Source organism: Phaenicophaeus curvirostris, chromosome 1 (genome assembly GCF_032191515.1).
Source record: "Phaenicophaeus curvirostris isolate KB17595 chromosome 1, BPBGC_Pcur_1.0, whole genome shotgun sequence".
Classification (NCBI taxonomy): Eukaryota; Metazoa; Chordata; class Aves; order Cuculiformes; family Cuculidae; genus Phaenicophaeus; species Phaenicophaeus curvirostris.
In genome coordinates this window covers 133,265,204-133,278,630 of record NC_091392.1, presented here as the reverse complement: position 1 = coordinate 133,278,630, position 13,427 = coordinate 133,265,204, and the positions used below count along the sequence as shown (strand labels likewise).

Here is a 13,427-nt window from a genome sequence, read left to right as displayed (position 1 = left end):
AACATTAACATGAAGCTTGCAGCATAAAAATAAAGACAAACAGGCAGTTAGCGAAACAAAATCCTTTTCTATTTCCTGATCCTCATTCATGTTCAATTTTCCTTTATATTTCTACAATGTAGAAATTCCTTACATGTCACACAGAATTATTCATCTTTTTCATTAATATTCTAAAAACTATTTGTATTTGGAAGAATTTCAGCCCTCTGTTCTCATTTAGAGAGCTACCTCATGATTTGGAAGGTGACGTGATTCAATCTCATTTTGCAGTTCATAAAAATTATAACAGGAAAAAACATTCTTAAATACAGTAGGCTTGGCAGCACAAATGTCTTTTCTCCTCTGTATTACAGAAGCATTTCTCTGAAGGTGTTTGAATATGACATTTCTTGGTTTCATTTATATGCTACACTCACATTGTATTGTTGCCAGAAAGAGATTCGACTTTGCTTCCTATATGCTGGTCTCGTTCTGACACATTTGCTTCTCACAGGAGTGTGCTGAGAATGAAGATTTCCATGTTTTAGCAAGTCTTATGTCATCCTCTGGAGGGCAGCTAAGCTCTCTCCTGAGCAAAAAAAACCCAAGCGGCAGTCATGGAACCATAAGCAAGCTGTATATCAGGAGGTCCCTCCTACTCCTGTGCATGCTTTTGATCTGCAACCACGTGCTGTAGAAGGGTGCTTTGGTGGTTTATTCCACACTTTTTGTAAAGTGTGTGTGTTGCACACAGGCACCAGTTACATGTTCACATGCTGTCTGCGTACAAAGTTTCATTACTTCATTTCTATTTTGTGCCACTCTACAGAAACTCTTGCTCTCATTTCAAATCAGTTTGATCAGTGTCTCTGTATTAAATGAACACCCCACCAAATTAAACTAAATTGATGTGCTATTACTCCACATGTCTGCACAGAACAATAGGTTTGTACTGGTGGCTGCATAAAGCCAGTGCAAAGGAAGATGGCCAACTGCTGCTTTTCCCTTCCCTGTGTTGTGTCTGGCATTCGCAGGAACATTTTTTCTAACCCAGCTGAAACTATACATGTTTTTTCTGGATTAGTTTTCTTCCAAGTTCTTTGCAAAGCATCCAGATTACCCAGTGCAAGAGAAAAACATATTTTGTGCCCTTCAGGCCGTCCCTATCATCACTGTAGGTGATTGCAGGCCAAGAAGTCGGTTTTAGTCCATTTGATCAAGATCGGTGACTGTTCAAGTAACTGTTTCTTTCCTGTGTTCCCTGATCTTCCTTCCATTGTTTGTACTTCACAGCTCCTGCTCTGGATGTAGACTGGCAGAACAACACTACTTTTGCCTCCTGCAGCACTGACATGTGCATTCATGTATGCAGACTTGGCTGTGATCGCCCTGTTAAAACCTTTCAAGGACACACAGTAAGTTTAAGAAATCCAAAATGTTACTGAGGAATTCACAGCAGCATGGTACCATGATGGCAAATGATGTGTTTGCAGGGTGTATTCTGGCACCAGAGATGTTACATCCCATTACTTCCCTAAAACCATATTCCTCAGGAGTGACTAAAGTGTTCTACATCACCATAGGAGGCAAAACCTGCAGGTTCAACAGTGAGACTATTTATCTGTAGCATGAGCTGCAGACTAAGGGCACATTAATAAATAAGATTTTTTTTCCATTGTCTTAATTTCCTTTAGTAAATGAGAACTATGAATATGGAGAGAGAGAGAACAATTTACCTCCAGTCATTGTTCAGTTTTAGAATCAATTTCATCTAATAAGATCTATTCAAGATGTATTTCCCCCCTCTTTTCCTGGTGGTATTTAATGACTGACAAAGGCTACTTTTTCTAGCTTTCATTCATGTGAAAACTGCTGCCATATACTGGCCTGTAATTTAGATATTAGCTCCCAGAACTTGCTGCCTCCTCACTGGGGAAAAATTGTGTATTTGGAGACCTTTAGCTAGTCTGTGGTTAAACCGAGATTTCATAATAGGTTGTACATTCCTACCAACAGACCAGTGCTTTTTATGAATATATGAAAGGCACCATCTTGCACATGATCCAAATTTTTACTTAGAATATCTGTACTGTTCCTTTAAATTATGACTGAAACATGTAAAATTGATAAAGTCTAACTATTTTCCAGAATTTTCGTTAAGACCCTTAGCCAATTTATGTTTTTACAAAACAATCTTTCCCTCTTTATGAAATGCTTTTTCCCCCTGTATGTATTACCCCAACAAAAGCACAGGAAACATATTTATTACCAACGAGATACACTAGGCTTAGTTTATTACAAAGTGCTAGAAAGATTGGTAGTGAAGGCATTGTAAACTATTCAATATTCTGTGCTGGATTTCCTTTGCTCATACACCTCTTGTTCAGAGAGACCAGCACTGTTATAGAGCTGCAATACTAAGAGTAATAAACCCCCCAATACTTTGCACCCCACTAGTATTTCCTATTGAAAATTTGTATCACCGGGGTCTACAGAATATTTACCTAGGAGATATCTCAGTTTTAAAAAGAAGTTACTGCATTATCATCGATCTATCTGGTTTGAGGGTTTATTTATATCCTCTATGACGACATGGTACGGGAGACTGTGACACGCGATGTATTAGAAGACTGATTGTTTGTATTGTTCACAAACAAGATGGTTACTGTTCCTCAATTGCACTTAAATAGCACATTATGGAAGCAGCACTGCTTTTGTTCACCCATAAGGCAACCAGGGCTGTAATTTGTGTTTGGGCTTTTTGCATGAGTAAACCTTGAGTGCCCTCTGCTGCGTGCCTAGTACAATGCAGGTAATATTACTTAATAAAGTCACTCTTTATTTCAGAACGAGGTTAATGCAATCAAATGGGACCCATCTGGCATGCTACTAGCATCTTGCTCCGATGATATGACATTAAAGGTAATATAATTTCTATTCCTCTGGTTCAAAAACTAAAGACAAAAATTTATGTTTATTTTTTAATCCTCTCCAGAATGCTGGCACTGTAGCACATAAAACTCTGAATTAGGTTTTTGGGGTTTTTTAATTTTTTCCCTATTTCTTATAGTCAATGTGGAAAACTGAAAACGGAGAAATAGCCACCAGGAAAACTGTGACAGCCTTTTCAAATAACTGTTAAGTGACTGATACATCACTGTCACAGAACAGTCATAGTTTAAATATACACATATGTTTACCTCCTTGCCTGTCAGCAGAGGCACAATCCCTATGCTAAGAAGTAGTCTATTGGTTACCCTTCAAAAAGAATATAAAAATAAAGGATTTTCCCTTTGGACACTTTTATTTCTGAAAAGAATTTTAGTGGAGGTGTTTGATTATTTTTCAAGTAGCCTTGGACAAAGCAATAGGACATGACATATATATTTAGAGCCCCCCAAAAATCTGCCCTCTGAAGAAGTTTATCTTATCCATTCACTGTATGAGAAGCCTGAGGCAGCTATGCTGCTGATGTACATGCCTCTGCTAGGTGCCTGGAGTGAGATGGAATGAATCTGGATTCTGGCTTGCAGACAGCATGGGCTGCTTCACCAGCTCCCCTAGGCCATTGCTAGCCTAGGCTATTACCAGTTCAAATTTCTGACCACTGGATTTGGCACCAGAGCTGTTGGTTTGCTGTCTCTGGCCTCACCAGTTTTAAAAATCCTTCAGTGATGGAGACTGCAAATCCTCTTCAGGCAATTATTGTTTTCCTTTGTTTCCTTTGGAAATCAGTCCCCTCTGGCTTCTTTTTCTTGTCTTTTTTTTTTTTTTTTGAGTTTTGATATTGTTCTACAACATTTTGGAACATGTCTCCTGTTAGTCGTAGAACATGGCTAAACTTCGTATAACATTTCCAAAAGCAGACTTGGTTATGCTGATGAAAATTCAGCGGAAGAGCGCATTAATTCCCTCACAGTGCAGGCTTATAACAAGTGAGTTAAATCATTTTTGGTATCTCTCTGAACCTCATTGACTAATTTGAGTTACTTTCCCCACTGTGAATTACCTTCATCTTGTGTTCACAGCTGAAGGAAAGATGTGCCTGTCATCTCTGTTGAGCATATTCTTTATCTCACCTTTAAGTATTTGGCCATGTAACACTGCATAAATAGCTGATCGTCTTCCGTCATCTGTACTGTTAAAAACATCAGGAAAACAGAGTTCAGGAGGAAAAGGAAAATTTTACTAGCATAAGAGAAAATTACTAGGTTCTTAGTAGTTATTGAAGCATTCTTTACACTCTTTAAAATGACTGTTGTTGCAATGTGTGACTTAAAATTAAACTTTTCTAAGTGGAATGACTTAATCTTCTGTATGAAAATACAGTTACAGGCTACGAGCAGTACAGCAACTACTTAGTTCTTCTTACCTGTTGAATAAACGCTTTTAAATGTGTAGCTCTTTCCTCTAATGAGTTCATTCTAACTTGTCAAAACTGCTGCATTTATCAATTTTTGTGTTTATGTGTATACACGTGCGTCAAGATCTTAAATAAAGAAATGGTAAGAATAACATAGAATTGAAATAATTCGTCTGGGAAGAGATTAGTAACATTGCCTTTTTCCCCCTTCATAATTACTTTTAGATTTGGAGTATGAAGCAAGATACCTGTGTACATGATCTTCAGGCTCACAGCAAAGAGATTTATACTATCAAATGGAGTCCTACAGGACCAGGCACCAGCAACCCAAATTCCAACATCATGTTAGCAAGGTAAAAAATAAACTTCTTTCTGTTGCCTACCAAGAAGAAGGATCATATTTCTGACATGCAACACTACTGCCGCCTTGCCATCAGTCTTCCTGCAAACAATTCCACTAAAAAGTACCTGTGTTTGTGAATTAGGGGGGTGGATACAAAGGAAAAAGAATTATGCTTTAAAAAGGAAGAAGAAAAAGAAGAAAAACTGAGTCATGCGATGTTTAACTTTTCTTCGGCTGCCTTGATAAAAGGGTTGTAAATTTGGCATTGTACCTTCACATCTGGCATCTGGTTGTTATGAATGAAAGCACTTAATGAGGCAGATAGGAGCCCATTCAGCCAGCTGGAATGTGTTCTGACAAGGGTCATGGAGCTCACCTGGGCAGATATTGACAGTTTTTATTGACTTGTTAACTAACAGAGAAAAGTTTGGATTATCTTTAAAATTCCACTTCAAAATCTGTTCCAAATTCTTCTTCGAGTTTAGAAAATATTTTGACTTTTAGAATGCCATTTGATGGTAGAACCATGGTATTACCAAATCAGTTCACAGTGTATGTAATTTGGGGAGAAGTTGTATTGAAGGTGTTTTATTTATTTTACTCCTTAGTCTGCCAGTGGACAGGGAAGAATTTCACTGTCTTACAGCTGTTCCTTTAATATCATTTTTAATACTAATCATTTCCTTTGCCTTTCTCTAAGTCCACAGTTCGGGATTTTGATGGAGTGTAGCAAAAACCAGCACTGAAACAAAGTGAAAACAACCAGAGTTCTAGAGTATAACAGAATGCTAACTCATTAAATAGTGCAAATCCATTAGGAATAAGATCTCTCTAGAACGAGGATCCTATTGGTGGCAACATATATTTGACCTTCCTTAATAATAGCAGGTAGAATCTCAGAAGGAGTGACCTTGGTCTTCCTAAGGCTGTTGATCCGATCCTGTATACAGCACATCTAGATAAACTTTAAGGGCCCCTCATACAAGATTTCAGGTCTGTATAGTTCTTGTCATAAAAACCATAAAGGCTGTAGTGAATATTAGCTTTTCTGTTTGAAACATTCTTTCTTGCTTGGCTAAGGAAAAAAAAAAGGTATTATTTTCTTAAAACATTTACAGTATCAAATGACAAGTTGATTAACACCCAGATTAAGACATGCTTGTGTTTGAATGCTTCTTACAGTGCTTCATTTGATTCCACTGTTCGGCTGTGGGACGTTGACCGAGGAGTCTGCATCCATACGTTAACAAAACATCAAGAGCCTGTCTACAGTGTAGCTTTTAGTCCTGATGGAAAATATCTAGCCAGCGGGTCCTTTGATAAATGTGTCCATATATGGAATACTCAGGTACTGTTTTACTTCACGTGAAGCACATCTTGTTTAGATGATACATTAATAGCAAAGCTTAAATGGAAACTATATGTACCTCTCCAGTGTCTAACCTGCCAGCCAAGGTGAACCTGATTGTATTGGCTGATATAAATCCTAGCAAAACGGTTGAGTCACTCAGGTGAAGTGGGGCGACTGTCCAGAACATTTCTGTTCAGGCTTCATTATATGCTAAAAAAATGTATGCATGAAAATAGGTACATCGCATTGTGCCGTCAGCATTGTGAAGCAAAGGTGTGGATTTATTCTTAGAAATAAGCGATACTTTGATTTAGTAACAAGCTGAGTTCGGTTATGAGTCTGATGTACCTGGCTTATATTTAGTGATGAAGAGGTGATAAATACAAAGGGTATACAGGCTGGGAACTGGGGATATTCTGGAAAAAGGTGGGGCATCATAGTTGCATAGATTTGGATGCCTGAATTAACATTCTTTACAGCCTGAATTAACAACAAACTGTAGAAAATACCACCTCCGCCTAACTCACCTCGAGCCTTTGCTGTTATAAAGTTGACAAAACCAGATGTCTGAGAGTCCTACTTGGATTGCTTTCTGGAGGAGCCTGTTACTCTTCATTATCAAAGACCAATTTCCTTACCTCAGCATAGCTGAGTGATGTAAATAGCCCTCCCCTTGCCACCACTCTCTTCTTTTTAATGTAGTGCCACGCAACAGAAAAAAAGAAGGGGAACTTCGTATCAAATGTTTGCATGCTGTTTTGCTTTGTAGAGTGGAACTCTAGTACATAGCTACCGAGGCACTGGGGGCATCTTTGAAGTCTGCTGGAATGCTAGAGGAGACAAAGTGGGAGCAAGCGCATCAGACGGATCGGTAAGAAGCTTTACACGTTCTAAATTCTGGGCAGAGATTACCTGTCTGGAAAGTGTCAACAAAAGCCATACATGCCATACTGCCTTCTCTGGACAAAGCCAAAAGATAAACGGCTCAAGGAGTGAGAAATAAGTGGTTCTGTGGAGTATGGTAAAAGCACTACTGGTTTGGAAGGTTTGAATAGTAGGAGGCAGTGTTCCTAATGGAAATTAAGACTGCTTGTGAAATAGCTGAATATCACCAGAGATAGAAATTACTTTAAAATACATGTTTGATAAGAACAACAGCAGTGTTGTTTCTATCATTATTTACCTCATCTGTCAATTTTTAATGAAGGTCAGATCACAGCTATCAACTCTGTTAAAGAGTTGTCCTGGGATTTTGCGACTTTTAACCCACAGATATTTACCCTTGAACAGTATGTAAAGAAAGAAGTTTTCAGAATGATGCCCAAGGATTTCATCACGTGGTAAAGGAGAAATATTGCTGTAGAGATACTGATTATTCATTGCTGCCTTTGCTGTTAGTGTTACTTAGAAAAAGATTCAGTTGTATCTTGATCAGCTGGTGAAGGAGACACAGATGTTATAACACATGCTGCGGCTTTTTAAAGAAGCTCTTCTACCTGGCTGCAGGTGTAACTACTCCAGAGCAGTGTTATTCAGCAGGTTCCACCAATGGGTACACCTACAACATGATTCAGTTGCTTGAGCTTGGTAGTTGTGCCATTTGAGATGGCACCATGCCCGGCTTCCAGCAGCTGCTCCAAGTGGGCACGAGTCCTCTCCAAGAGCCATGTCTTGCCTGCCAGGCCTGAGCAGCTTCTCTGGATGTAGTTCAGAAAAGGGAAATGGGCACAGGATTCAGGCAAGCAAATGGAGCCCATAGTCTGATGTGGGATGTGCCACCAAAATGTTTGTTTGTAAACCAGTAAAAGCCCAGCTAAATGTTAAATGATGGTTTTCACTTGGGTTTTCTCCCATGATGGTTTGTTCCCTTGTTTGTGGCCATGTGACAGGCTTGAGACAGGCTGACTTGAAGCTGGCCAGCGTAACATCCAGCTGGCTGATCAGCCTGTGGACGGAGCTCTATAGGAACAGGAATTGCCCATCACCTTCAGAAATGGTTCTTAATGCTGAGTCTTTTCTCTCCAGGTTTGTGTTCTAGATCTGCGGAAGTAAAAGTGAAATGTTTTGGAAGAAATTTCAAATGGACCAGCAGTGAATGTGTGGGGAGAAGCACTCTTCAAAACTATTCTTAACAGCTCCAGAACTGTACGAACTTGAACAAAGTTAGAGTGTACCGTGAAACCAACTCTCCCTGGCCACAGGTGTCTAGTATTTTGTCCGTAAACTTCATCGAGGAGTAAAAACGCAGTCACTTCAGAGGGGGAGGGAATGGTTTCCACCTGGAACATTCAGCCTTGGAAGCATGAAGCCACCAACTAGGCATTGCACTGTTTGGTTTGCATCTGAGAACTTGCTCTGATGGCTAGGAAAAAAAAAAAAAAGCTGTGCCAAAAAAAATTAATTAAAAAAAGAGAAATGCTGTGATAAACCAAAAGGGAAAAAAAATCCTCCTCCATGCGGTGTTGTATTTTTTCCTTCCAATTTGGACACTACAGTTGCTCTCCCAAAGGACGTTCAAAAGACCAGTTTGTACTGATAAAATGCTCAACTTTGTAATCACAACACTTTCTATTTTCTAGACTACTTTTTTTGTTCAGTGGTTTTTCTATCAGCTGGAATATTACAGCCTGGAGGATCCCAGGCTTAGGATGAAACTTTTGTTTTCCTTTTATTTCTCCCTTCCACTCCCAACTTCGCCTTCGTTTTTTTTCTCCTCTTATTTCTTGCCCTTTTTTGTTTTTTTTTTCCCTTGTATGCCCATAGTAGATGCAGCCAGGTGGACATGACAATGAAAATTTTTGACAGACTGCTTCTCCTCTCTTCCCTCTCTTCCTTTTCCTTTCTTTCTCTCCGTTTAGAAGAAAAAAAAAAAAAATCCTCCATGCTTCAGATCTTAGCGTCTCAAGGGCACTTTGAGCAAATTGTGTAATAAGTGCTTTATATAAGAATGCAGTGCTGGGGAAGATTTTTACAGGAGAAAGATGACTTTTAACAGAAAGAACCCAGTGTATTTTTGGAAAAAAAAATATTTTTTATGTTAAACAGTTTTCAAAGCCTAAAATGGCCACCAAACGTAGACCAGTTGTGTAATTCAAGCAGAAAGAATGACAGAGTCCAAGGAACGTGAAAGGTGCAGTATCCTTTTTCCTTCTCTCTCAGAAAGTGCTGTAAGAAAAAAATGCCATTTGATACAATAAATGCCAGTCATTTCCTAAGAGTCCTCTTCCAGCAGCCAGGCATTTATATAGCCTCATTTCATTTTTGTGGCTGTTTGATGATGTACACTTATTAAAAGGGATTCGTAATTCTGAGACTATAAATATAGCATTCATTTTCTTGAGTCCGTATTTTCATTTATCCTTGGTAACCAGGGGAAAGCGCTTGTGTATCTCCTTTCCTTTAGCAGTAGTTTGAGTTTCATACAGAACAGGGGTTTGACTACCCCGGCCTTGCTGAGCAGTGCTCTCCTCCACCATTGACTGCATCTCTCATTGTTGAAGAATGGACTCTTACCAAGCTTCTGTCCATCCATGGTCAGCACCCACCTAGAAGCAGCCTCTTCCATTGCACTGGGCGACATGTGGTGCTGCTGTCACCCTCACTGCGCACGCTACAAGGAAAACTTTGGATCTGCACTCGTCCAGAGACGTTTAGCCTTGAGGGTGTCCTCGGCGCGGTGCTCAGAAGACAACGCTGAACTCTCAATTACTTGAGGACTTGATAAAGGATATATAAATTATATCTCAACATGTATATCCCTATAAAGTTAGGGTGGGTGAAATGATCGGAATGACGATAAAATCTACAAAGCACCACCTATCCACTTCAGACAAGATTTCCTTACTGCAAGCTAGACATCTACAGGGGTGCCTACGTTGAAGACTACGTTACTCTAAGAGCAAATGGGGCAAACGAAGAAGGGTGCATAAGCACAGTTTACTGGAAGTGCTATAAGGCAACCTCGGAGTAGTAGCAAGCCATTATTTAGGCAAATCCTCAAGCAAGTGTCCTCTCTAGCCCAGATGCTAGGCTAGGATTTGTAGAAGAGAGAAAACCAAACAAGCAGAGAACCCCCATAACATCCAGTAGTCCCTTCCCACCCAGAATCGCTATTTCTGTAATACAAGATCTTCCCTTTGATTTGACCACAGCTGCTGAAGTGATGATTCGATCTGAGTAAAACCAAACCCAGAGCCCTATTGCAAGACCCAGCAAGCATCACAGCATCAACATGACATTGTGGAATCCATACTTCATTTTTTCTCCAGTGTTTCCCTCTCTTTACACTTGCATCTGTACTGTATCTTAGTCATTCTGGTAGAATAAACCACTTCCATCTTCAGCCATGTTTCTTAAGGCTACACATTTGGAAAGAAAAGAAAATGAAAAGGAGTAACTGCTAAAAGGGAGACTCAGTCCTGAAGTGAATAAAAATGTTGGTCATTAATGATAGTTAGGCCTGTTTATATTTTATATCAAGGAATTGGACCCTGGCAGGTATCAAGGATTATTTTTGGTGTTAAATACATTCATGTGTTGGTTTAAATTTTCTGCTCCAAGAGCATGGGCTGTTTTGCATGGTTTTATAATAACCACATGCACCTACTAATTTAAAGTCACTACTTGAACAAAAAGAGTACTTGTTCACAGACAGACTTGAATTTGAATACAAAGCTTTAATGTGGTTTTATAAAGCACGGTTGTGTTGATGATTTGATTACAGTCATCACATGTACACGGTTAACTTGTTAAGCTGCTTTTGGGTGGTATTTCTGAGAGTAACACGCAGAAGCTCCTGGTCTGCAGGCAGTGGAGGGCAGTGCAGATGGGGCCTTGGCCTTGCCTTTGTCCATCAAGTAATGTCTGAATAAGCCAGACTTTAGGATTCAGAGGGATGAGGTTGCTCAATGTGAGTTCAGCGATGCCACATGGCTGGCTAGCTACACAGCCCGTGTTTTGTAGTTGTTTCCAGGATGGCTACTGTAGACACCTTGGCAGTGTCTATGATGCTTGTTTCTTTTTCCTTTTTTTTAAATTGTCAGGCTATTGCCTTCCATCTGCCTGCCTACCTGGAGGTAAGCAGCCAAGAGGAAAAAAAATTAAAAATCAGTTGATTTACAAAGCCTCTGTGTGAGAGAGGCTGCTCTATGGAGAGTTTTCTGAAGACACTGATGGATTTGAAAGCAGCATACGTGAAAAACTAAGAAAATTTACTTTTCTTTCCCTCCCCAAGATCCCAAAGCCTAGAAGATCCTCAAAAATATGGCACTAGAGAGTTTTCAGGAAAAAGCTGAATATAGTTTCCAGCTATTAAGGAAGCCAGAAGATGGAGTTGCAAAGGCTAATCCTAGTGGTCTGCTTTCTTTAGGAGATGGGCAATGGGGAGAGAGTCTTTTCCAGGATCTAGTTCAATGTGGACATCTTAAGTCTACGCTTGCAGAGCTACCCTTGTGGGAGCTCTCACTTTCCTCCACTGCTGCGGCAGCATCCCCTGGCTAGCAGTGCCCTTCTGCACCCCCCCGGAACAGAACCGCGTGAAGCACCCGGCCAATGGACGTCATCGTTTTTTCTCATACAATTTTTTTTGATAATTTTGTTTATAGTTTTTTGTAACAGAAGAGAAATCAAAAAACCTAAGTGACTAAATAGGACTGTGAAACCATCGCGAGTCTTACTGGGTTTTTTTCATTGCTGGCTGTCTGGAACTGGCCTTGAAGTGAAAAAAGACAGTTTCTGATAAACCACTCAGCTCTGTGTGTTAGAAGGATACTGAATCTTTTATGTAGAAAACACTGGGTCCCTTGTGGGGCACTGAAGGGCCTGACTTACAGGGTTATATACACATTAACCCCATGCTACATCTTAGAAATTTCCTTTTAATTTGTTTTAAAAAAAAAGAAAAAAAAAGAAAAAATAGCTAATTTTAGAGCCAAGTGAAGTGCACTTTGTCAAATGTAAGGGTCTGCTTTGTTTTGGGGTTTCTTTTTTCTTTTTCCCCTTTTTAATTTTTCCTCCTTTTTTTTCCTCTTTTTGCCTTTTTAAAAGATGTGGTTCTTGGTCAATTTGCAGAAATGTTCTTTCAGCCACTCACTGAAATTCTGAATTCTGGCTTCTGCAGTTTTTATTGTCTGTGTCAGACTTGCAGCCAGACTTGGTTCTCATTTCCACATTTCCCAGGTTCTGTTGAAACATCATCAATCCTTATTTTGTTTCTCCCCCACCCACACTTCCTTCAAATTCACCTTGTGTATTGTAGCTCATTTGTTTTAAGGAGAGAATCAACAGATCATATTCAGTGTCTTGAATAAATTGCTATATTTTGATATTAGAGAATTCTGTGCGTGTTGTTCCTTATTCTTCTCTGGTTCTTTTGAATCCTGCATTTTAGAACTGGGGTTGGGTGTCTTAACCTGTAATGTGGTGTCATGACCTAACAGATTGCCCGGCCCATGGGTTTATACATATCAAGACTACGGGTTCATGGATTTTGTAATACACAAGGGCATGGAAGCTTTTTCTCTAAATTTCTATTTTTTTATAATGGGTTGCCACAAATCCCACACAAATCACCACTACCAAGTGTACCTATGATTAAGAAAGTGAATACACATGTCTCTCAAGCTATTACAAGTTATTTTCAGCAAGTAACAGTGTAGAAATAATCAATACCATAGCAATGATCAATTATAGCAACAATCAGAGCAGCATCCGATAATAGCGACAAGGAGGTATCTATAATATTACAGCTTACATCAAGCTTAATACTAGTGAAGCAAACATCCATAATGTGACAGCAGATATACTCGCAATAAGGTTATTTACATGTTTATATGGGGCACCAAGCACCTTAGGCAGATCTCAAACGGGACCCAACCATCCCAGAGGTGGGAAGGCAAACTAAATGGCCCTAGATGTGGGCCTGGGGAAACAACAGAACAACAGACAAGAGTCTTACTTTGAAGGTGATTCATGTCACAGAGTTTTGACTCATCTGGCATCTCTGGCAAGGATCCAAGATCTTGTAGAAAGTTCATACTGACCTTTTTAAGAAGTACGTGAAACATGAAAAGTTCTTACAGAAAACATCTTTCTTCTGTGGTTTAAGAGGAGCATGGTAAAAACACCACTGGTTTGGAAGGTTTGAATATTAGGAGGCGGTGTTCCTAATGGAAATTAAGACTGCTTGTGAAATTGCTGAATGTCGCCAGAGGTGGAAATTACTTTAAAATACATGTTTGATAAGAACAACAGCAGTGTTGTTTCTATCATTATTTACCTCATCTGTCAATTTTTCATGAAAGTCAGATCACAGCTATCAACTCTAAGAGTTGTCCTGGGATTTTGCAACTTTTAACCCACAGATATTTACTCTTGAACAGTACGTAAAGAAA

The 13,427-nt window shown here is 39.5% G+C and overlaps 1 protein-coding gene across 4 annotated transcripts in view; it reads left to right on the top strand.

The window, feature by feature from the left end:
• Positions 1-12,369, top strand: part of TBL1X (transducin beta like 1 X-linked) — a 199,612-nt gene extending 187,243 nt beyond the window's left edge. For all 4 annotated transcript variants that reach the window (XM_069875262.1, XM_069875270.1, XM_069875278.1 and 1 more), the window contains 6 exons: positions 1,273-1,394; positions 2,827-2,901; positions 4,568-4,695; positions 5,868-6,033; positions 6,806-6,907; positions 8,062-12,369. In XM_069875262.1, coding sequence (XP_069731363.1) covers positions 1,273-1,394; positions 2,827-2,901; positions 4,568-4,695; positions 5,868-6,033; positions 6,806-6,907; positions 8,062-8,088 — 620 coding nt within the window. In that variant the 3' untranslated portion in view covers positions 8,089-12,369. The remainder of the gene's footprint in view (positions 1-1,272; positions 1,395-2,826; positions 2,902-4,567; positions 4,696-5,867; positions 6,034-6,805; positions 6,908-8,061) is intronic.
• Positions 12,370-13,427: the final 1,058 nt, after the last annotated feature.